General features: G+C 44.4%; 2 protein-coding genes across 6 annotated transcripts in view; one reads left to right on the top strand and one right to left on the bottom strand.

Moving 5' to 3' along the window:
- GPA33 (glycoprotein A33) overlaps nt 1-24989 on the bottom strand; it is a 51613-nt gene that overhangs the window by 5584 nt on the left and 21040 nt on the right. For 4 of the 5 annotated variants that reach the window (XM_053934707.1, XM_053934705.1, XM_053934708.1 and 1 more), the window contains 3 exons: nt 7731-7811; nt 4368-5940; nt 690-841 (listed from right to left, as the gene is read on the bottom strand). In XM_053934707.1, the coding sequence (XP_053790682.1) occupies nt 690-841; nt 4368-4416 (201 nt within the window). In that variant the 5' untranslated portion in view covers nt 4417-5940; nt 7731-7811. The remainder of the gene's footprint in view (nt 1-689; nt 842-4367; nt 5941-7730; nt 7812-24989) is intronic. The other variant, XM_053934706.1, reaches the window with a different exon arrangement.
- STYXL2 (serine/threonine/tyrosine interacting like 2) lies at nt 10971-21178 on the top strand. Its single transcript, XM_053934697.1, has 5 exons — nt 10971-11086; nt 13678-13772; nt 14619-14850; nt 15612-15829; nt 17768-21178. The coding sequence occupies exons 1-5, from the start codon at nt 10971-10973 to the stop codon at nt 20602-20604; spliced, it is 3498 nt and encodes a 1165-aa protein (XP_053790672.1). The 3' UTR covers nt 20605-21178.

Genomic DNA, 24989 nt, shown 5'->3' on the forward strand with positions numbered 1-24989 from the left:
CTGTTTCTATCTGGAATCCCCTTCTCACACCTTATCTGAAATCAGAGACAACTGATTTCTTTTGCTGGGGTTTATTCACCTTTCCTCACCATGAGGAGAGGACAGCATGAGACTTGTCTGAGACCCATGTCAGTCAAAATGCCCTATGGTTACAGACTCTCCCAGCAAAGATATCCGGAGAAGAAACCCTTGGCAATTCTTGCAAGGAGATCTCCAAAGGCTGCTTCCCCTCTCACTAATTCCTAAGCAGTCAAGGAGAACTTTAAAAGTTTCTTAACCTTCCAATACTTGAAATGCATGTAGGAGACCTCAAGAATCTCTCCATGTACTGTTATCATCAACTTCAAACTTTTTAAATAGTATCAAAGATATGTGTATTAGACATAGACGTTTATATATATACATATATTTTTAGAAACTATCTGAGTGTTTCACATGTTTTAATAGATGTAAACCCCACAGTACATACAGACCAAGAGAGAGGAGGAAGAAGGGTGGGGGCTTGCCTAGTGTTATGCAGTGGATTTGGGATAAATTGCATCTAGACTCAGCATTTCTGTTTGCACAGTTCTGGAATTAAAAAAAGTCTGGAAGAAGTCTTTTTCTTCCAACATCCATTCCCACTCACAGCTTCCATCTCCTGCCCCTTCTTGGATGCCCTCTCTGTTTCTTTATGCAGCTCAGTTTACCTTGCTATTGATTTTCTTCCAGACAACCAGGTCTCCTCTGTCAGCAGCTGAGTTTGTTTTAAAATTACAGCGCAGGGTAGCGTTTCTTCCTCTTGCCACTTGGATTTGCTTCTCAGGTGCTTCCACAATGAGGGTGTGAGCAGACACCAGAACTAGGAAGAGAATAATTGCTGCACTCAGCAAAAATAACAACATCTGGATTCCATGGTAGTCTCTTTGGCTTCCTTACATGCCACAATAACCCCTCATTCCCTGTCATCCAGGACATTCCCCACTGAGCAAGAGGTGATGTGTGCTGGAGCTGATTGGCTCTGGGAAGCTGCTGCACAGGATGGCTTAGAGCAAAACTCTGCTCTCTGTTCCTTGCTTCCCTCTTCTTCACCTACTCGTATATTGCCATGGAGTTTAGAAAGATGCTTTATTTTTTTTTTTTCCTGAGCCCTCCTTCAGCATGACTGACACCCTTTGACAGTTCAGAATGTACAGAGGGAGACAGATAAACAGATACTACAAGTGCATCAGCAGTCTTAAGGATTCAGGCTAAACTAACAAACTGATATTGTCAAATTTCAAGGATCAGGAAAACTGTAAAATAACTTGCCTCGATCCAAATCCATAGAAAAGTGACATTTTGTGCTAGGGAATCAAAACCTGTTCATGTTTTTCATCCCTGAAAATAGAAAAACCTAGAGAAGCAAACAGTGGTTGAAAGAAACAAAGGAAGAAAAGCTCTTAGTATTTTTTTTAAATGAGTAAGGTAGTAGACACCTTTCTTCAAGAACTCCAACTCCTGCCTCTGGAGCACAGGAACAGCTGAGAGTTGAATAAAACAGAAATCCCTCTGTGCCCTGGGGAAGCACGCAGGGCACAGGGCAGGTGTTTCTTTTTGCACTGAATTCCCTCTGACTTGCCCTTAATTCATCATATCTTATCATTGCCTGGTGGGCAGGTCTTTGTTATTCCCAGAATTGAGCTGGACATTTATGTCTGCTCTGCCATAGGTGACCTTCATGTCTGCCCAAATCCATGGTTAAAAACACCTGCTTTCTCCTAACAGTTGGTGTGGGTTCTGCGTTTGGCTTTGTTGATTTGAGGTTTTGTTTTTGTTTCTTTTTAATGAAATGAATTTCCATTATTTCCATCATTTGCAGAAATCATTTGGGAAAATGGTAAATGGCAAGGAAGGAAGTGCTGCTCAGAGGTGCTCCCATGGCAAAGAGGAAGGTGGTGCAGTAGGGAGGAAGGAGGAGGAGGGCTTTCTCCATGAGGGGCTTGCTGCATGTGGTAGTGAAGGTTTGCTTCTGAAAGCTGAGTGAGTCACTGTTCCCTGGAGAGGATTCATTTGAAAAGTTGCCACCTAGCAAACTTTGGGTCCTCATTCTGCCATATCTTTGTCCAAGTTATATCTATAAGGAAGTGTAATGTATAAGGGAGAGAGCAAGGGATTTCTAGATTGCACCTTGAGTTGCAACTCGTTGTGAGCACCCACTTTTTTAGACAGGAAGAGCACGCAGCCCCCTGTGCTAGGTCCGAAGCTGAGCACTGCCACATCCTTGACTAGTAGTGAACAAGAGTCCCTTAGAAAATAACAGTGTTGGGACCCAAAAGGTTGTGTTGTCACTGCCCTAAGAACCTGGGGTGACAATTCAGGTAATTACACAGGGTGCCATGGGACAGTTGGCACAGGGATCTGCTTTTAGCCTAAACTTCCACCTTTCTGCATGCTCTCAGTGACCAGGTTGTTCTATGGGCTCCCACAGTTCATTAGTGACGTGTATTTTCACCTCTTCCTCTGTGACATGGCAGGGGTGGCTTCTGTTCTCTTGGGGATTATTTCATTTACAACTGCTGACAGTTATGAGAAGGAAACCAGGGCAAAGTATTTCTAACATGCTTTTATTGCAGCCACTCCCAGATCTTTCCCTGCTCTGGAGCACCCAGGGCAAGGCCCATGTTTGCATAGCCCCGGGGCTCTTTCTGACTGCTGTTCTCATATGCCCTCCATATGAGAGACACCTGTGAAAGCTTTCTTCTTGCTTGTTGTGACTGGATAGAGATGCTTTCCTGCATTTAGGTGAAAAGCACCACTGTCTGTACTAGAAGATGGAGCAAAACCCATTTCCTGATCTTTTTTGTCACTCAGAAACTGCTTCCACTGGGCTGGGGTTCACTGACAGGTCATAAATGCAGCCCTGAGGCAGAGAAGAAACCACCCAACCCTAAGACTTCTTTTCCTTCTTCCAATTGGATGAGTCAAATCCTACAATAAATGAGATCTTTTTCTTCCAGACATATTTGTTACAGAGTTGGAGAACAGCTGAACCCAACACTGCATGTGAGGCACAGCCTGTAACACACTTATTCATCTGTTGCTGTCACCCTCACGTCCCACTGCTTCTGGTGCTTTTCATTTGTCACCCACATCTCTTTCTGCATCCCAGAAAGAGCGTCCCTCTCTCAGGGAAGCAATAGTTTCACTCTGGGATGTCACTGATTCAGGCTGATTTCCTCCTTCCCACTATGTTTCACTTCATAGTCAGCACATTTGAAAGTTGTGGTTTATTCTTCAAAGGTTGTTTTTTTTTTTTTTTTTCTGAGTGGAAACAGAATCTGTTCAAAATGTGGCTGAAGGGAGGAGAAGCAAATTCTGAAAGAATTCCAAAAAAGGAGAGAGGACAAATAGCCTACATACTACTAGAGAGACAATGTTTAGATTTAAGCCCTAGAGTTGCTTTTTTGTGTGTTATCACTTTGTGTTTTTATAACATTTTTTAAAATGTGAGAGACATTTTGTATGTTTATAACATTTTTAAAAGTGAGAAAGGTTTTATCTCCTTCTGCTTAGAGATGTGTACAAAGGAAAAAGAAAATCAAAGTGACATTTCTACTTTCACATTTCTTACTGAGTAATTGTTAACAGAGTGAAGGGCAATTAATACAATTACAGGAATATTTTTTCTTGCTGAAATAAATTGAGATTCTGATCAAGCAAAAAAAAAAAAAAAAGCTTCATTTTACGTACTTATTTCTCTCTGAAAATTTCCCCATACTTAATTTGCACAGCATGGAAGGTGAGAATAATGAAAAAGGAGAGTGAATATCAATGGCATTGCACAAGTTACATAATGATCATCAAACCATGACCCAAGTCACATTTGTTGCATGTGGAACCCATCCACTTTTTCTGATTACTTTGAACTTTGTGAATTTCCTTTTTGTGGGTCTTATTGTTGAAGTGAGGTTTTCAGGATTTTTAGTTAAAAAACCCAAGCAATTCCCATGTGTGTAGCGTGGTCTGAAGCCTGGAATAAGGTGTAGGAACATTGATATAGGAATATGAAACAGGATAAAAAGCAGTGAAAGCAGTGGAACTGAGACTTCCAGAGGAGGAAGTTTCTCCTTCAGAGATAAATATCGTATTAACAGAAACCAAGAAAACTCTTTATGAAAAATACTTCCCAGCTTCATGAAGAACAGCATTTTCTCCCACTCCTAACAGTTTTGGGAGATGCCTCTGTGTGTGGACATTCAGCACAGAGATGGTACACACACTTGTCTGGCCATAAACACAAAGGAACCTTCACTAAACAAAAAAGAGACATACAAAGTGCACTGGAGTCTTTGTAGTGCTGTTTCCTTCCACCCAACCCTTGAGGACATAACCAAATTAGTACTCACTTGCACTGAAAATAAGCAGCCCATGTCCTTTCATTGCTGTCCCCCTCATCTCTCCTTTGTTTCACCTCAAGGTGCTCTTCCTTGTAATCTCCACGAGGCTGGGTAGGTAATTGGCTTTCCCTGAAGGGCTGCTTTGCAGTGGCATGGCAGGTTCACTTCCTCAGTCTCTTTTAAAGTGCTTCTTCCCCAGCCTGCCCCTCCCCTCCCAGCCAGAATGACAAGCCACATCACCAGTAGGCTTCACTTGCTGCTCTCTGTAAACTTGTGAGCTCCTTCCCAGTTGTGAACTTTCTCCCACAATTAAATGGCCTTTCCCCGTTTCTCCCAACACGCAGGTGCGTGGAGCAAGGGAAGGGTGTGGTGGGACTGGGAGTGGAGTGTGCAGTGCAGCTGAAGTCATGCATGTGATGACAGGCAACTAGGGGAGGATAAACCTAATTTTTCTTAAATATTTATTAAGGAAGAGAGTTAAAAATGTATTAAAGTGTTTCACAATGCAGGTTGCAGCCCACACCCAGGTTTTAAGGACCTGAGGGGCCAAACTCCATTTACTCTAAATACTCATACAAATACGGAGTTTATGGGAGTTGGATGATATATGGGTTATGTAAATATAAGTGAGATGCATCTCAGCCAGGTTCTTACTCTCTCATGGCCACTGTTCCACTGCCCAGTGCGTGGCTTGCACAACAGCCACAGGTACCAAAGGTATTTCTCCCTCTCTGCTGCAGAAGGCTGGACAGATCACCCGGCCCGTGGCTTGCAGCACTCTGGGGATGGGTCTGTCGAGGCATGGGCACTGCACAGCCAGCACTGCTCACATGCTCTGGGTGGCCATTTGGAAATCACAAATAACTGCTGCTATAATTGACTGAAGAGTAAAAGGGGGACTGATGGCAGCTGAGGCAAACATCTGGCATTAGGTTTAACTGAGGGCAGTGTGTCTTCTAAAAACTTCCCTGCCACTAGGCAGCAAGGGATGTGTCCATGTGGGATAGTCATCTATGCTCTGTTTCTAGCCATTTCAGGGACAAAGTCGCTTTTAGGGTGTGAGTAATTTCAGGCATCTAGATGGAGACATCATGTTCTTAGACATCATTTTGAGATTAAATTGGTCATATAATGCAGTATATTACTGATGAACTTTGTTGAGGATTTTGAAGGAGGCTTGCTCAAAAGTAGTTGTCTACACTGGATACCTGTGTTTAGTGCAATAAAGCAGATCTGTATCTTGCTCTTGTGCTGACTTCAGGCTTGTGTGGCAAATCTGCCAGAAGCCATTCTGAAGATTTGCCTTTTGGTCTGTATGGCAGTTGTTCAAAATACCTCCAAGACAATGAAATTTAGGAGTGACTGGAAATCCAATCCCTCTGATAGAAAGGACCATCTATCTATACTTCTGTGCTTGATGCATAACCTCAGTTCTCTTCAGAACTGGTAGCACAAAGCAAAATAAAGCACATAAAAGTACAGAAACTTTATCCTTCAGGAATCTTCCAAATGAGGACAGCCAGTAGGAAAATTCATCCTGTTGTGTCTCATCTTTGACCGGCTGCAGGAGATGGCAAAGACCCTGCAAAGAGAAGGGGAGACATCTCCAAAAACAGCTTGTTAACTAACCTCAAAATGTTAACTATAAATCTGGAGCAAGGGTTAGGGTTAGGGTTAGGGTTAGGGTCAGTAGTCTCCTTTCTTGTCTTTGGAACCCACAAGGATGAGGTTCCTCACAAGGATGAGTTTCTTGAATATTTACCTCCCTTAAAGACTGCGGAAAGAGACATGCAGCTTCCACTTTTGATTTTGTTCCTATTTAATATTTTGAGTCTGATGAACAGAGGTAGTGACAGAAATGTTACCACTGTACACCATCTGCCCACACTTCCAGTGTTAGTTCTTCACATAACAGCTTCACATAACCAAAGGAAGTTAGTAAAGTGCAGAGACTATAACCAGCTTGGTCAGTTTGCTGTTATCCTCTTCACAGGATCATTTATACAACCTCTCTTTCCTCTCTTCTTCCCAGTAACTTCAAAACCCACTTGACTGATTTCAGTTGAATTTGATGGACAGGTGGCAATCTTAAAGACGGGAAGTTCTTTCAATCTCATAAAAATCAGTAATCCCAATCTGTTTGGATAAGAGAGAAATCTAAATGGTACCTCTTAGGCATTAATACTTGTCTTCCATTTCAAGAATCTGTGGTTTCACAACATGATGGGTCTCACCTTTTGTGCAGCCAGGCAGACAGGGAAATATGGTAGAGTGAGTAGTCACAGAGACTGCTTCATCTCGTGTTGATATGAAAGTGATTCACTGGTGGGGAGATTTTTACCCTCCTCTATCAGCCACTCTGATGCATCACAAGTAAGTAAGTTGGCACTGAGATTGATTAAATTCTTTTGTTTTAGAGACTTGGCTAAGACTGGTTTCCTAAGTGTCGTGGAGAGTGTATGCTTCAGCACCTGATACTTACATAAATCTGATATTAAGGTGCTTGTTTTAGATGCTCTATATTTGTAGCTTTTGTTAGTTATTTAAGCCTAGATTGGGAAAGGTATTTAGGCACTTTTATCCTGTCACTTTTCCCTGACAACTCTCATTGGGGGTCTCAGGAGCAGACTGCTTTAATGTGGGCAATTTTAAGAGATTTTATATTTGTTTCTGGGTTGATTTTTTTTCCCTGTCTAGCAGGAGCTGCCAAAGCTCACAGGCATTGGCACCACAGCTAAAAGAGCTGCCATAGGTACCAGCAACACTGCCAAAGCTTTGCATATCAGCTTCTTCATCCCTCACCTGTGGGCAGTGCAAACTTTTGAAGTATTATTTTTGCTGATGGCTGCAGCTCTGGGGAATCTTTTTGCTGATATATAGGGTTTTTAGGGGATATTATTATGTTATTTAAATAAAACTGCCATTGACATGAAAAGCTTTAGAATGAAACCAGGGTGATTTCATTGTGTTGAGAAAAATACACACTCTGATAAGACCTGCCTGTGAAAGCCAATGAGGAATATGCATAGGTAGCAGCATGCTAACACTATAAATCTTTGTAACTTCTGCCAGTAAAGAGAAGGAGGAACATCAAGATCCCACCTTTCCCTCTTAAGAGGATGGCACCTGTTCGTGTTCAGTTCAGATTCATCTATGAATGAATACATTAATCACCAGTGACAGATGCCCAACCACTTACAGCTCTTTTGGCTATATTTGCATGTGCAAATGGTTATTAGCAAAGATTTCTGTCATTCCTGCCTCTGCTCTGTATGGTCACCTTGGTCCCAAAACCCAACAGCCTGTGGCCAGCAGTGAGGAGGAGCTGCTAGGCTGCCTGCTTTGAGTATTCTCCACAAGTCTGTAACCTACAGCGTCCTCTTGACATCTCTGCATCTGAGGGGTTGCAGTGGACATGGCAGGGCCTTCACCATCCTTGGCTGCACTTGTATCCTAAAGATTCACAAATAGGATTTTCAGAAGCAGCTCAATGACTTTTAAAAGCATCTGTTTTTATTGGATGCCAGTGGTATATGTGCTCCCACAACATTTAGGTCCTTTGAAAGCTCTGTTCTCCAGTATAAGGCAGTCTATAAGCAAATATCTTGAGACCACTTCTTGCCACAATTATCAGTAACTAACAAGAACACATGGTCACTGCATTGCAGAGGCAGCTAGAAATTGCATTACCCAGAGGAGGCATCTGCAGGATCAACACAATTCATCCTCTTTTTGTGCATGAAACTGTTAGGATCTCTTCAAGCCCTCATCAGCCATCCCTTCCTCCCCTTGCTGTGACACCCACAATTCAGTATACCACCTTCTCTTTCCCCTGCTCGCTCACCCTTGTACCTGCATTAACACAATTCTGGGCTGTGAGCACACCAAGACTTGAGTGGCTGTGTCCCAGCTCTTCCTTGCCATGATGTGGCATCCCTACAGACACAGCTCCCATTCCCACGTGGGGATGCAGCGCTCAAGCAAGAAGGAGGGGGGTGTGCAGGCCCTGCCCAGCATGATACAGCACCAAAGGTATCTGTGGTATGAGGTAGGTGAGTTTCATTTTCCACTTCCTCTCTAGTTTGTTTGTTTGTTTGCAAAGGGAATTGACAGTGGGATGTTTTTGCACGACACACAACTGGAGCCCCCAGTACAGATAAACAGCACTCAGACTTTCATCTGGTTCTGTCCTGGGCCAGCCTGACCCATGAGCTTTCCTGAGGGGTCAGGAGGTGGGAACTAGAGGCTTCTCTTTTGAAAAGACATCAGAGAAGACACAGTGTGGCTCAGTCCTAGCTCTTCTAAGAACAAAAATCAGCTGGTCTTACAACCACAGAACCACAGAATCATTTGGGTCTCAAGAGACCTTTAAAGATCATCCAGATGAACCTCCCTGCCACAAGCAGGAACATTTTTCACCAGACCAGGTTTCTCAAAACCCCACCCATCCTGGCCTTGGACACTTGATGGTTGGGGCATCCAGAATTTCTCTGGGAAATCTGTTCCAGTGCCTCACCATCCTCATGAAGAATTTATTCCTTTTATTTAATCTAAATCTACCTTCTTAGTTTAAATTCATTGCCCTTTGTTCCATCACTACAGGCCTGGGTAAAATGTCTTTCTCCCTCTTTGTTACAAAATTCCCTTTAAGTACAGAAAGACTGCAATAAAGTCTCCCTAGAGCCTTCTCCAGGATGAACAGACCTGACTCACTCAGCCTTTCTCCATAGAAGTGTTCCAGCCTTCTGATCAACTTTTAGCCCTCCTGTGGACCCTCTTCAAGAAGTCTGTGTTTTCTGCTGGGGGCTCCAGAGCTGAATGTTTTACTCCAGATGGGGTTTCACAGGAGCAGAGTGGGACAATCCCCTCCCCTGACCTGCTGGTCACACTTATGATGCACTTCTGATGCATATGGTTGGCATTATGGGCTGCAGGTGCAGCTGGGTCACATCCAATTGTTCACACACCAGTATTCCCAAATCCCTCTCCTCCAGGCTGGTCTGGATCCATTCATCCCCAGCCTGTACTGATATTGAGGACTGCCCCAACCTAGATGTAGGACCTTGCACTTGGCCCTGTTGAATTTCGTGAGGTACACATGGGCCCGCTTCTCCTCTGTATGGCATTCCTGCCCCTGCTGAATCCAGGGCACCACTCAGCCTGGTGTCCTCTGTGGAATTCCTTAGTGCGACTCACATTAAAGATACTGAGCAGGACTGGTCCCATTGCAGGATCCTGAGGGACACCACTTGTTGACAATCCCCATTGGGATGCTGAGCCATTGACTCTATTTGGATCCCATCCAGCCACTTCTTTATCCAACAAATAGTCCATCAATCAAATCCACCTCTCTCCAAATTAGAGGTAAGACTGTTGTAGGACCATGCCAAAGTCAATACAGAAATCCAGGTAGTTGACAGGTAGCTTACTTTCCATTAGGCTGGAGTGGGTTCAGCCTGCACCGCATTTCCCAAGGATATCAGAGGTCATACCTGCATTTCAGTTTGTGCCTGGTGGGATCCCCCTTGCCTGGAGGCTCTCTGCAGGCAGAGGTCCAGCCTCACTGGCTCTGGACTCTTTTCTGCAACTGAGAAATGAGGATCCAGCCCACAGCAGGGAAGGAGTTAAGTGCTTGACCAGCTGCTGTCTGTGAGGCACTGAATTCCTTCCCCGTGCAATCCAGCAGCCAGTGTCAGGACAGCTATATTTAGAAAGCTGATAAAGGTTTGGTGCCAACAGTTGTCCTGCCCCTTGATGAAGAAGCGGTAGAGAGAGTGAGAGGGGGGCAGCTGGTTGCTTTCCCCCCCAGTACGTTCCTTGCTGTCTTCAGTGGACTCTTTGCTGTGCCACCAGCAGGGATCCCCAGTGGAGCCATCAGGCACAGGGGTAAGTTCCCTTTCCTTGCTCACCCTTCTCCCTGCTCGCTGCCCTGTGAGTGACCACGCGGCCGCCATCCTCCAGCCTGAGCCCGGCTGCCGGGCCCGTGGGAGCTGCCGCTGGCTCTTGTGGCACCGAGGCAAGAGTCCCTCTGCCTGGGCCAGGGCGAGTGTTGGCTGCTGCGTTTCCACGTTCCTAGCTGAGCTGTGGTGCCCTCACTCTCCCACACCCAGGGTGAGAGCAGCACCCTCCACACAAAGGATTACAAGGACAAAGTCCCAAGCCTTCAAGCTCCTTTGGCCTTAAGCTTTAGGAGCATTTAATTTTGGGGACACGAGGTCTCATGTTTCTTGCCCCAGCCCTCCTTCCAGCCCGGCTCTGGCTGTGTACAGCTCCTTCCAGCCACCACACGCGGTCAGGCAAGTATAGAGTTTCTGCCCCGCCACCCCTTCCTTCCTGGCCTTCCAGCTCCCTTACTCACAGGCAAAAGAGCATTGGCACTCGCTGGGCAGCAGCCAGGGAACTGCATGAGGCTCTGGGAATGGCAGGTGCCCTGGAAGAGGAGCCAGTGCGGCCCTTGTGGAAAGGGCTCCTCACATGAGCAAAGTGTGGGAGGCCCTTCTGCTGTACCCCCTGCCACTTGTGCCCCAGAGCTGGGGAACGGCCTCCTGTGCAGCCCTGTGTAATGGCTCTCCCTGCTGCCCTGCTCCTTGTAGCGGATCCCCAGCAGCCGCCATGGCCAGCGGCAGAGATTCGGACGGCGAGCCGGCGCTGCCCGAGGAGGAGGAGGAGGAGGGCCCGAACGTGAAGGCCGTGCAGGCCCACTACCTGCGCAGCCCCTCGCCCAGCCGGTGAGTCCACAGGCACTGCCACAGCTCCTGGCAGCACGTGGCAGCTGCTGCCCTTCCCTGCTGTCCCTTCCTTCCTCTCCTCCACACCGGCACTTGGGCCAGGCTGAGCCCGGGGATTGCCTGCCCTCCCTGAGGTGGGGTCAGTGTGGCAGCTCAGACAGAGTCTGCAGAGACAGGACTCCTGCACTAATTAATCACCCTGCTGGGAGAGTGCACAGCAGGGATAAACTGCAGGAAGGATTACTGTGGGCTGGTGGTGTCCTCTTCCCTCTCTCACCCTCTCATACCCCTGTACTGAAACTTCTGATCCAATTTCAACTCTTTGCAAATTCAGCTTCATCTTTATGCCCATTATAAGGACTTGTGGATTTATTGAATGTTGATATCAGGCTTTGCCAGCCCCAGAAAGACCAAGGGTCTTGGGATTTGGGTCTGATTCAGAACCAACTTTAGCTACAGGCTTCAGGCACTGAACAGGAAGCACAAGCAGAAATTGAGTTACCTCAAGCAAAACAGGCATGATTTGATGTGTTTTCTTCTAATACAAGGAAAAATATACCCCTTTGTTCTCTTCTCCTGAAGTAAAATGCTCTGCAGGGCTTTCTGTAACCTTTGAGATGATTTAGCTGAAAGCAAGGAGTAGGGATTGACTTTGAAAAGAACCTTCCCCAGTGTCCCTCAAGAAGTAGGAGGTTATGAAAGGTTTCCTGCTAACTGTGGGACACTGCAGAAAAATTGAGTACTTATTTCATTTAACCACATGTATTTCAAAATTGTTTAGGAAGATCACTGAGCTCACATACAGTAAAATTATGTATTGTAAAATTATGCATTGAGCTCTCTCCTGCTGCTCATCAGTCACTCAAAATAAACAGAAACATCTCTCCAGTTTATTCCCTTCCCTTCCCTTCCCTTCCCTTCCCCCTTCCCTTCCCTTCCCTTCCCTTCCCTTCCCTTCCCTTCCCTTCCCTTCCCTTCCCTTCCCTTCCCTTCCCTTCCCTTCCCTTCCCTTCCCTTCCCTTCCCTTCCTTCCCTTCCCTTCCCTTCCCTTCCCTTCCCTTCCCTTCCCTTCCCTTCCCTTCCCTTCCTTCCCTCCCTTCCCTCCCCTCCCCTCCCCTCCCCTCCCCTCCCCTCCCCTCCCCTCCCCTTCCCTTCTCCTCCCCTTCCCCTCCCCACAGTGATGAAAATGGCAAGATCCTTCCCAGCCAGAAGGGGGTCCTTGAAAGACCCAAGCTTGGGCAGATCTGTGTTTCACAGGTGCTCAGGGCAGCTACAGGTAAAATGTGTTGAGGCTGTGGTGGCAGATTATTGCCAACTGTTACCTTTTTATTGAGCTTGGAGGCAACCTTTACAGCAAAAGGAATCGAATGCAGGGCATAGCTGCAAATTTGTGTCAGCTCCTGTAAATGAGGCTGAGACTCCCCTTGCCCATCTCGTAAACTCCTTGGAAGAACTAGGAAAGGATTACTTTCAGTCATGGTTGACAAGTGCTGGAAACTCAACTAAATGACCTGGATGAGCATGTTAAGTGGTTTCTGATGGCTGTGCCCTCTGCTTTGATTCTGGAGCCTGAAAGCAGTTCAGCTCTCCAGACACCCTGACTGCATATTAATCACCCTCCCTCTCCTGCTTTAATTAAACAAAAACAAACAGTGTATTGCAAGTCTGCAGGCCTTGCATTGCCAGAGAGCTTCTGTAATGGCAGCAAACTTCTCCTAGTGATTCGTACCATCTATTTGGAAGGCAGCGTAGAGGGTGTAGATCAGAGAAAAAGATCTGTAAAATATTTTGTTAAGATGGTCTGAGAGACTGAATTTTCTTGGACTGTATAGGTGGACCCAGAGGGAAATATACTTGTTTTAAAGGCTGTGGCTTTTTTTGCTTAACAAAAACGTATTAAACTATGTTAAATAACTCACTTCAAAGGTGTTTGTGGGTGTCATAGTGGTTTCTGACCACAGTTACACAACACTGAGCAAGTGGAGAGATTGACCACAGGCTCATGCTCTGAAGTGCCCAAAGTACAAAGTACTGAGGGAGAGATTCATGGGCTTCAATCTCAGTGCTTGCACTGCAGCTTGTGGTAGCTCAAAGGATGCTTGCAGGCAGTTACCTGGCAGAAACAAAACCCAGCAGTTTTCTAGTACAATCTGTTTTGAATTACTCAATAAATTCTAGTTAGAATCATGTTTATGTCTGTCTGTCTAAGTGGCAGTTACTTGTGAGACTATTTCTTGTGATCCACCTCCCTCCCAGTTTCAAAGCAGACACTGATCTTCTCTGCCCATAAACTCCTCCACCAGGCAATTTGATTGCACTCCCAGCCCACTGCAGCTTCTCCCCATGACACCTGTCTACATCCTGCAAACACTGGATGCCAAGGCATCTTTGAAGCCTGTAGTGCCATGCTAGAGATCAGGGTGGGAATAAGATGTGAGAGAAGAGCTAGGACTTCCCTTCTACAATCAAAGAATCCTCTCTGCTCCAGTTCCCTGCTGTTCCCCTCTGGAATGGGTGAAGAGGGCTAAAGTCCTGGGGATGGGATCCCAGTGGAGGGCATTTGCCTAACTGGCAGTGTGGTTGGTTGGCAGGTATTCAGTGGTATCAGACACCGACACAGAGAGCATCTTCATGGAGCCAATCCATCTGTCATCTGCTGTGGCTGCCAAACAAATCATCAGTGAAGGTAAGAGACTATGTAAGTTACAGAGACCTGAAGTTGCACTTGTTTTGCCTTTCTCATCTACAGATCCTAAATGATAAAAAAGCCTTTATGAGAAAACTCCATCTGAAGTAGAGAAAGAAATAACAACTTACAGAAAGGTTTGGTGACTTCCTTTGAAGCTGTGAAATGAATCTGTGGTAGAATTGTGTACTGCAGGGGTAAATTTTGAGTGCTGGTTGCTTGCTGCAACAAACTAAATTAGAGTAGAATGGAATAGAACAGAGCAAAATGGAGTATTTCAGATTAAAGGACATATGTGATCATCTAAGTCCAACTATCATGGCTGTCCAAAAGTTAAATCATATTATTAAGGCACTGTCCAACACCTCTTAAACACTGTCAGGGATGGGGCATTAACCACATCCCTAGGAAGCCTGTTCCAGTGTTTGACCACTCTCTCAGAGAAAAAGTGCTTCTCAATGTCCAGTCTCAATCTCCCCAGCTAGCTTTGAACCATTCCCACATGTTTGATCACTGGATACCAGGGAGAAGAGGTCAGCAGCTCCCTCTCCACTTCCCCTCTTCAGGAAGGTGTAGGCAGCAGCTGCATTCTTCTGGGCCTGGAATAAAGGTGCCTTTAACTCCCAGGCCTTTGGCCAGTGTGGGGCTGAGTGCAATGTGCCCTTCTCATTGCTAATTACCCTGAGGCAGTTCCTAGGTGAGCATGTACCTGCCCACATGGCAGACAGAACAGGGTGATATTTCTGGGGAGAAAAGCCACAAGGCTTGTCCCAGGCACAAGTAATGACAGCTCATACATTAGCATTGTGTCTGTGTGCTTTTAGTTACAATGTCAGTTTATTTCAGAGCTGAAGACAAAGGATGTCAGGGTAGACTCGGTGTGTCCCAGGATGTTGGAGTCTGCGCAGCAGCTGATGGTGGAAGACCTGTACAACCGAGTTAAGGAAAAGATTGATGACACCAGCTTGTTTAACACGCCGTGTGTGATGGACTTGCAGAGGGCACTTGTGAAGGACAGGCTGGAGACCCCCAGGGACGCTGTGGATGAAGTCTGGCCTAATGTCTTCATAGCAGAAAAGTGAGTGTTGGCTTCTGTCATCAAGTTGCACGAGATTCCCAGTAAAGGGTCAAATGGAACCATTGAAGACATAACATGTATTACATGCATCTAATACCTTTCATCCCTAGAGAGCCCTGAAGTGTTTTTCAGACTGTGCTCACAGAAATCTCTATGCACTGGAAAGTAAATACTTCTGGAATAGAATCAGCAGCTTTCCTATGCTGTTTAGATGCTTCAACAGTTTAAGAGAAGAAAAGACAAATAAGCCCAAATTCCACTGTTCTGATTGAAATTTAGGCCCTAAAATTGTAACTAAAGTCTTTGTTAATTAAAATGGAGTTTAAAAGGTAATGCCAAAGCAAATGTCAAGTAAACATGATTAGGTCTCCTGTACCATGGTTCAGCTGTCTGAGATACCTGTGTAAGTAAACAGACAGAATTAGAAGGGGATATAGAGTAAAGCGTCAATTATGGAGTGATAAAAATTGATAAATAAGTACATAGCCTGAACCTAGGATGGCAGTATGAGTTTCAAACCAAGCTGCAGTGGAAACAGAGCAAATGGTTCTACAGGTGAATGCAGGCTTCTTGTTTTCTTTTCCCAGGTAGTATTGGAAAGAAATACCTGTAGAACTCTCGAAGGACATTAAGGTCTAAGTGGTGCCTCATGCTGAATGAGTAACATGGACTAAGAATTATGTAAACCTTGTAGCATGCAGCTTTTTTCCCACCTAAAATAGGAGCATTGATAGCTAACATGTATTTTTCCTTTTCTGCAGAAGTGTTGCAGTGAACAAAAGCCGTTTGAAGAGACTGGGCATCACCCATGTCCTGAATGCAGCTCATGGCACAGGTGTCTACACAGGGCCAAGTTTCTACAATGGTCTCAATATCCAGTACCTGGGCATTGAAGTGGATGACTTTCCAGATACAGATATCTCCAAACACTTCCGCCCAGCTGCAGAGTTCCTTGATGAAGCCCTGCTGACTTACAGAGGTAAGAGAAGAAAATTGAAGTGGTTCCAGGTTGCTTGGGAATTAACAGGGAGAAACCTTACTCTGATAAACAGCTGATATGCCACATTTGTAGTGGGGTAGAATGCAGAGCCTTTGCCCTCTGCATGACAGTGAACACCTCCTGCCCGTTTCTGCCCGGTCTCATTCAAAACAGGAGGGAGCAAACTGGTAAGAGGAGGCAGCCCAGCAGCCCCATGGCTTCAGGTTCAAAGTGGCTGCAAGTCAGCTCCTGCAGCTGATTTGAAAGAACCTGACTATAGCAAAGAGTAGAATCCCCTCTAATACATTTTCTAAAAATATTGATATTCTATAATACTAAATAGATAGATAGATTCCTGTACTCTGCACGTTTCAGTTTCGCCATGATGCAAAAAGCCAGGCTGATTTACTAGAACAATCCAAGTGGCTGAGTTGAACCTCTGGGTGTCTACACCCAGGCTGCTGCCAGATTTGCTGGACTTCAATTCCATGGCAACTGCTATTCTGTGGACCTCCAGTGCACACTGGTCATTTTGTTGCAAATTCAGTGGACAGTTAGAAATATCTTTTTGCACTCTTCAGTATTGAAAGGAGCACCAGGGTCTGTGATATCACTGATATTCTTCATATAAATTGTCAATTAATCTAATTTCTGTAGACAGGCAACAGATTACCTCCTAGCAGTAGTGACAGTAAGAAAAGTGTAAAGTTTTTTTAGTATGCAAGGAACATGCAGCCAGTTCTAATAGCTCAACAACACAAGGAGGAGCACCAAGGCAGATGAGCCTTGGAAGAAATGAAAGGAAGGAGATCTCCCCCTCTTGGGTGAGCTTTTAGATTGGCTTAGCTGGTTGGTAAAACTCTTGGAAGGCAACCAAGACTTTTGATGCTAAGGTATTAAAGAGATTTCAGGATTGTAGGAAGAGGTTCATTAGGTAAACCTCTTGTGGTAACATATCAGCAGTTAGAAAGATGGTGCTTAAATTGGCTTCATTAAGTTTCAGTTCAAACAGATTGATTAAACCGGAGTTTATCACACATTTAGAAACAGTAATTTCAGTTGCTTGCAAGCTAGCAAAGCCTCATTTACACTCTCTTCGTATTTACAAGCTTTTCTTTAGCTGTAATTTGCCATACAAATAAACTCCAAACAATTTGTCTGTGCCAAAGCTTGGTTTTCTGCAAGAGGTAGTAAATGCTATAAAATAAAGGAGATCCTCAGTTTTGATTCTTGCTCATACAGTTACTGGTGCAGGACAATGGGTCCCAGTAGTTTGAAGCATCTGGATCAGTTTGTCAGAGTCAAAATCAGCTCTTTTCTGATAGTTGCTTGGTTCTGTTTTTTTAAGTTATAACAGGACTTTGGCCTCCAGTCAGTCTTCAATGTAATTGTTTGAGAGTACCTTCAAAACTGATCTAGATTCTGGCAAAAATACAATTAAATTAATATAAAATTGTTATTTAAGTCGTATAATGTCTCTTATAGAAAAAATAAGTTACTTGCTTATCCTCCCAATAGTTTCCTGGAGGCTAATGCTAACATCTCACTTTTTACATATTGAGAAAAAAGCATGGAAAGCTTAAATGTCTGACCCTATGTCAGCCAGCAAGTCAAGAATATCTCACTTGCCTTTATAAGCAAATTATAAGCTTTTTGACTATTCAAATAAGTGAAGTGTGCAGGTGAAAATACAAATACTATTTAGATTGCTTGGAAATGTGCCTGCCCACAGTTTTTGAAACTAATGTGCTTTTTATTTGTATGTATCCAGATTTTTATTAAGGTAAAGCTAGTGAGTTTTTAGTGTTGGTTTCAGTCACTGAAACATATAATTGGTGTAGTTTTTAATACTATGCAGAGAATGCTTTTGTGCTACATACCAGAGCATCCTGTCTGTTATTGGAAATAGCTGATGCCTTTCATATTCACTGTTTGTAGGCAGAATCCTTGTCAGCAGTGAGATGGGGATCAGCCGCTCAGCTGTGCTGGTGGCTGCCTACCTGATGATCTACCACCACATGACCATTCTGGAGGCTCTGATGACCCTGAGGAAGAAACGTGCCATCTACCCCAACGACGGCTTCCTGAAGCAGCTGCGGGAGCTCAATGAGCAGCTGTTGGAGGAGCGAGAGCTGGAGCGTTCTGGAGATGAGGATGTGACTCCAAGCCAAAGTCCTCTTGCCTACGCAGGGACTTCTTCACGGCTGTCTGGAGCTGGGGACTCAGGGAGCATCAAGGGAGCCAAAGCTCACTCCATCACAGTAGAAGAAGAGGACACCAGCAGCATTCTGGGTAGTTTTATGAGCTCTTCATCAGTGGAAAAAACTAGCTGGGTTTCCAAACACTCCACCCTGATCACTGAGGAGGAAGAGGAACAATTGTATGAGGAATGGAGGCGGAAACAAGGCCTATCTGAAAAGGAAGCAGGAGTTCACCATGAAAGAAGAACATCTCCAAAGCATCTGGATCAGGAAGAGGAGCAATCGGATGAGGATGTGGAATGGAGGATCCATGATTGGCAGCGCAGAAATGAGAAATACCAGATGATGGGTACAGCCAGGGAGGAGGGTGGTGAATGCAGCATGGGAGGAAGACCTTACCCATCAGGTGAATTTAGTGATGTTGAGAGTGTGAGCAGTTTTGAGATTCGAACCCTAAAAAAACAGCTGGAAGCCAGTAGCTTTAGCAGGATGAGGAGGAGCCGCACAGGCTCTACGTCTTCGGAGAGCACTTGGGACATGTGGAATCAAAGGCTTCTGGAGATTGAGAAAGAAGCTGCTCAGAGGTATCATTCTAGGAATAAAACCTGTGGGGAGAGACAATCCCCAGAAACGGGAAGAAAGGAGAGGGATGTGGATGAGGAGAGTGTGTTTTCAGACTCCTCCTGTAGCTCCTTCTACAATTTCTGCCAAAAGAACAAGGACAAGTTGACTCCTCTAGAAAGGTGGAAGGTCAAGAGGATCCAGTTTGGCTTTCACAAGAAGGATTTAGAACCATCATCTGCACCATCTCCAGCAGAGGATGGCAGCCAGGCAGGTCAGGAGGAAACAGAAGGGAAGAGTTTGTCAGATATTGATCTGACTGCTTACCAGGCTTGGAAAATGAAGCGGCAGAAGAAGGTGGGCAGTGAAAGCAGCAAGGAGGAATTTGTGGAATTTGCCAAAACTGAGGATTCTGCTTCAGCTAAAAAGAAGCAGAGGCGTGTAGAGCTCCTTGAACGGTCAAAGAAAATTTTAGAAGAAAGCCAGTCCATGTGCAGCTGGGAGACAGAGAGTACAATGAGTGGGAGTATTCCCCTGTCAGCTTTCTGGCCTTCAGCACCTTCTGCAAGCGGTGCTGACGATGCAGCTTCTGCCCTGAGCATGCAGACAAATCATTCATCTTTGTCACAGGCCAGGAGTTGTACTGGAGCAATGCAGCTGCAAATGCCAAATATACCCCTTCCCAATCTTGCAGTTGGCCCAGGTGACACAATATCCATGGCAAGCATTCAGAACTGGATCGCTAACGTGGTCAGTGAAACCATTGCTCAAAAGCAAAATGAGATCCTGATGCTGTCCCGACCATCGTCAGCCATGGCCTCCCTGTCAGGAGACCTTGGCAGGCGTGCAGATGATGACAAGGCTTCTCTTCTCAGTGCTCAGAGTGGCTCATCCCTCGCTGCCTCTCAGCTCCACCAGCAGGACCTGCGCAGGGCTGAGTCTCAGTCTGTGCTGTCTTGCAACACCTCCGTGAGCGCAAGGACAGAAGGGGCTACTTCAAACATGAAGATGACCCAGACAAGCAAACCACTGTACAGCCTCTTTGCTGATGATGTTGACCTAAAGAAACTCAGGAGGAAGGAGAAGGAGATGCAAATGGAAATGAGAGAAAAAATGTCAGACTATCAAATTGAAAAGATTATCAGAGACAATAAACGCAGCACTTTATTCAAAAAAAAGGTGACCAAAGCAGAGGAAAATGAAACAGAAGATGACAGAGAGAATACAACAAACAGCCACAGGCGTCCCTTGCAGTCAGATTTTGACAGAACTGATGCAGTCTTCAATCTATCCAGTCAACCTGCAACCTCAGGTGCACCGAAGTCAGAGGTAGATACTGATATTACCAAGTGGCTCAATGGCCTGAAAGCAGAAAGAGAACCACCATCATATTATGATCAGACTGAAAAAGCTAGAGAGAAATATAGCAGATCATCCAAAGTTAGACAGATGGATTCTGAGACATCCAGTTACAGATTCTGCAGATCCCAAAGAAAAGAACAAGATAGCTGTTCTTCCTATGAGTCAACAGGAGATTCACTGAGAACCATGTCAAGATTTTCCTCTGCTTCTGCAAAAGAGGACAAAAAGATGTACAAATTCACAAGGTCCAGGGTCAGTGAGACAAGTTCTAGAGGAAACAGCCCAGAGCTGCATGTTTTCAGCCAGTCACCTGAACCACCCTTTGACTCTGAATCCCCTGAACCATCTACACAGAGCCGAGTTAGAGCTCATCATGTGGAGGCATGTGAAGAGGAGGCCAGGTCAGACGTGTCAGAATGTGGAGCAAAGAGAAAGTTCACCCAGAGCTTTTCAAAATCTGAAGAGGATGGAAAGAAGGAGGCAAAAGTGGAGCAAAGTGAAGAAAGGTTTGCATCTAGGCAGGTCTCTCAGTACAGGCGAAGCACACGTAAAGAAGAGGAAGAAGAGATGGATGATGATGCCATTATTGCTGCTTGGAGAAGCCGACTAGAAGAAACTACAGCAAAGCTCCAGCGGAGAAGGGAAGAGTGACCAAGATCAGACTACAGGAACACAAGCAGAGCTACAGAGTCCCTGAATCACTCACTCATCATTATATTTTTGATAATCCTTTGTGGTTTGTAGGGCATTTCCTGCAGATAGTTCTCTTCTTAATCAAAAGCGATGAAGGGAAGAGGTCAAGTTCTGCAAGTGTTTGTGGTTTGTCAGAAAGAAGATGCTGGTATTAAATGATCAATGTAGGTAGGAACACAATGTTAGAAGCCATTAGGAGCCAGACGATGTTTCAGCAGCAAAAGCAGGTAACGGTGACACCTCAAGTCAAAAGACCAATCACATCCCATTTTGGTTATTTCAATTTCCTTGTGTCGTTAAAGACTGGACATGTTTTTTTCTAGGATCTTTTTGATCATAAATGGAAGAAGCCAACAGCCTTTTATAGGAACTTAAAGAATGTTTTTCTCTTAATCAGTTTTACTTTATACGACTGAGAAGATATTACCAGGTAGGCTCCATTTTCTGCACCAGCCTTACGAATGTCTAGAGAAATAAGACAGTTCAGGGGAATACTGTTCTGTTTTACTTTACTAAGTAGCAGAAGCAAAGAGGAATACTAGAAAAAAGAAGATGCCTCCTGTTTAGAAGTTCAGTGCAGTAATGAATGTATTCATGTTTTCCATTAGATGGAGTCATCTCTGCTCCAGTATGGTTGGTTTCTCCTAATAACTTCAGGTCAACAAAGGAAAAATGCAGTAATATTAACAGGCATCCAAAAATCATTTTTTGATGTAGTTAGAGTTAGGATTAGTGCTAGTGTAGGCTGGGTTTCTGAGTATTGACTTCACTTTGGTTTATGTACACAGCTCAGCTAAGTCGGTGCTTTTGTGTTTATAGTCAGATGAATTTTCAACATGATTGCCTTGAAAGAGAGGAGCAATACACAAACTGACCTCATAATAAAATTGTTTAATTAGACTGTAGGTGTAAGGCATCGTGCACCTAAGGAGAAATTGCATGTCTGTGAAGGTGGCACCTGGAAGCTTGTTTTTAGGAGGCGGTGGTAGATTCAAATGGCACCTTACAGTTAAAGTGTTCTTTGTATCCTGAGCCACACAGGAAGAAGTCCAGCCTCCATGGTAACTGAGTACTCCAGGTTAAGAGCCTCGGGTCTTTCCATGCCCTGCAGAGCCTTGTGAACTTGTCTGACACAACCCACCAGCTTGCCACAGCATCACTTGTGTGTCTTTCCACACCACAGCACCCAATCCTCACCAGTCAACATCCTCCACCTCTCTCTTAAAAGCACATAGGCCGGTTTCTACTGACTTTGGCTCTGGAATTATCAGTTCCTTCTTCTGTACAGACTGTATTTTGAACCAACAAAGCCCTCTGGCAGAGCTGAATCTAAAACAACAATGGAGGGATGATGCAGTAGCGCTCTCTCACAGGAAGTTTGTCTTTTTCTTGTAATCTCTTTTCCCTCACACTGTGATGCTTAGAGCTCACCATTACCATTATGCTAGTACCTCTCCCTATTTTAATTGTGTAATGCAGACAGCAAGCTCCACAGGGCAAGGGCCTGCTCTTTGTCCCTGTCTGTATGGTGCTACACACATCAGCAATGCTATCTAAATAATGGTTACTGATAACAAAATGCAGCTGGCAATTTTCCTAAACTTAGAATCATTTCTCTCAACTATAACTCACTGATCAGACATTATCCCTGCTTCTCTGAAGATAAAGATGATTCTTTCTGACAGCCAGGACTGGGGTAAATGATAGCTACTTATTGTCAGGTGAATGGAGTCTCACAATCAGGTGATTAACCAGTAACAAAGGTAGAAAAAATAAGAGAAATCACTTACTTGTGTGGGTTGTTTTGGGATTTTGGTTTTTTTTTTTTTTTTAGCAAACTCAGATTACATTTCTGAAATACATAAGGAGCATGGTTGTGCTAATGTTTCAGGCATGCAGAGGTGCTCTATGGTTTATAATGCTCTTCTACTATAAAATAATATATAATACATATATAATTCTGCATATTTCTGTGAGTTGTTATTTTTAAAGTAGTGGAATTCCAGGCCTTGAGCCACATTCTGAGAATTTATATTGAATTTCTGCAGTGTGTGTTAGGATAGGCATTCTCCTCTTTCCTTCATCCCTGGTAAAGTTGCTCTGCAGAAAACAGCTCTGCATAGATATATTTGGAGCTTGCTTTAATTTCATCCTAGAAAAGGTCTTAAGTTTTGATGGATCAAAGTGGAAGTGTGCAATACCTTCTGGCACTGAATTTACTTTTTTATCAAAGGCTGATTCCCTCTGAAAAATCCCTCTCCTGCTTCCTGTGCCGGGATGTTCCCAGCAGACAAGCCTGTCCTCTGCAGTACTGTAGGGGGCATCTCGCGCTGTAAAAGACGAGCAGTAGATGATGTAGTAATTGGTTTCATTTTGCACTGTACAGCACAGCCTTTGTTTGGGCAGCATTTTGATTTAAACACTAATCTAGGTCTGCTGCAGAAATAAATTATTCAAGACCGAGGGGCAGAATATGGTTCTGTAACAAGTCTGAGCCAGACCGTCCTGATAGCGAGTTTTGACCCTTGTGAGAAAGGGTTAAGTGGGTTCTGCTGACTCATTGAGGTAGGTGGCTTATTAGTTCACTTGTGTAAAAGGGAGATAAAAATGGTTTGCTGGGGAGAGGCCATCTAAGATGCTGTCTGAGCAGCCATGAGGGAGAAGCCTTAGAAACAGCTGAACTTTATTTTCTTATTGCTTATATCCTTGTTAATAAAGCCAAACCCCCAAAGCAATAAGGGGGTGGGGATCATTTTGGACTCCATGCAGTATATGGCCAGTGCTTGAAAGCAAGATGGGAAAGGCTTCAGCTCACAGGTATAAATTACATGAAACAGTGACATAAAGACCTTGCATGGTGAAAATATTAAAGCATTCAGTCATAAGACCAATAACCAGGAGAGACAGAAATGGAGGGGTTGAAGGCAGGCTAGAAAGTCAGGTTTAAGATGAGAATTTAGAAGGAGATAAGGAATTGCTGAAAGGGGAGAGGTCTGCACAGATTGTTTCAGGTGACCAGAGCTGCAGAGTGAATGGTTTTTCAGCAATGACACCAGTCTGACAGTAGATTAAAAGAGAAATAAGTACCCAAATTTATCTAGGAAGGATTTTTCAGCAAAGATGTGCTGGGACTGATATTTTTTCTCCCTCTCAGTTTGCTGCTGTAGGGAGGAGGGGTTTTTTGGCATTGTATAGTGGAAGGTGAAAGTGAAAGGAGCATCCTTACGGTCAGTTAAGAATATAAACACAAGAACATAAGAAAGGGTGTATGGGGTCAGACCAAAGGTCCATCTGGCTCAATATCCTGTCTCTGATAGAGAACAACAGCGAATACCTAGGGAAGAATATATACAGTGATAAAAGTGTTATTTCCCCAGCATGATCTTCCAGCTTCTAATCATTTGCAACTCAAGGACTTCCTTAGCCAGGTGTGATATTTTTGTATTTAATAGCCCTTAATAGGTTTTCCTTCTATGGAAGTGCCTAGTAATTTTTGAGTTATAACCACTATAGCCTCGTACCCAACTAGCCTCTGTGACCTCTTGTAGCAAGAAGTCCCACAAGTTACTGTACGCAAAATGCTAAGCCATCTTCTTTCTGCCTGTTCTGAATCCTCTGCCCACTAGCCTTCAATGCCAATGTAGTATATCTGTTTAGTATCTACACGTCGCACGAGATTTTACCTCCCTCCCCCCATTAGTCATTCTGTCCCATCCTTAATTCTCTGGTTTTTCACCTGAGTTACTTATTCCTCATATAGGGCCTGCCCCATGTCTCTTCATTGTCCTGGCCATTCTTCTCTGAACCCTTTCTAGTTCTGCTTTGTCATGTTTGAGATGAGGGACCAAATCCTCATGCAGTATCCAGGGTGCAGGTGCGGCATAGATTTATCCCATGGCATATTGACCTTTTTTTTTCTCTTTTCTGTTCCTTTCTTATTGACTCCTAACAGTCTGGATGTTTCTTTGGCTGTTGCTGAGCACCAGAGTGATGTTTTCATAGAACTATTTATTATATACACCAGATCTTGTTGGATGGCAATGGGCAGCTCTGAGGTCATCATTTTATATGTTAAGTTTTCTTATTTGTAATGTTTTACATTTATTAGCCTTGAATTTCATCTGCCATCTTAGTTCTCAGTCTCTCTGTCACATTAAGTCCTTCTGCTTTTTTCCACAGCCATCCTCCCATTTCTACTCCTCTGTTTCCTTAATGTCCTTTGAACAAGGTAGAAGCTCAGAGGATGTGGGAAGCAAAGAAGTTAAGGAGGGATAGATGAGAGAGAAACCCATTTGATGTTGATCTGCTTGAAGTAAGAAATAAGAAAGTGATGAAAGAGAACT

This window comes from Vidua chalybeata, chromosome 2 (genome assembly GCF_026979565.1).
Source record: "Vidua chalybeata isolate OUT-0048 chromosome 2, bVidCha1 merged haplotype, whole genome shotgun sequence".
Lineage (NCBI taxonomy): Eukaryota > Metazoa > Chordata > Aves > Passeriformes > Viduidae > Vidua > Vidua chalybeata.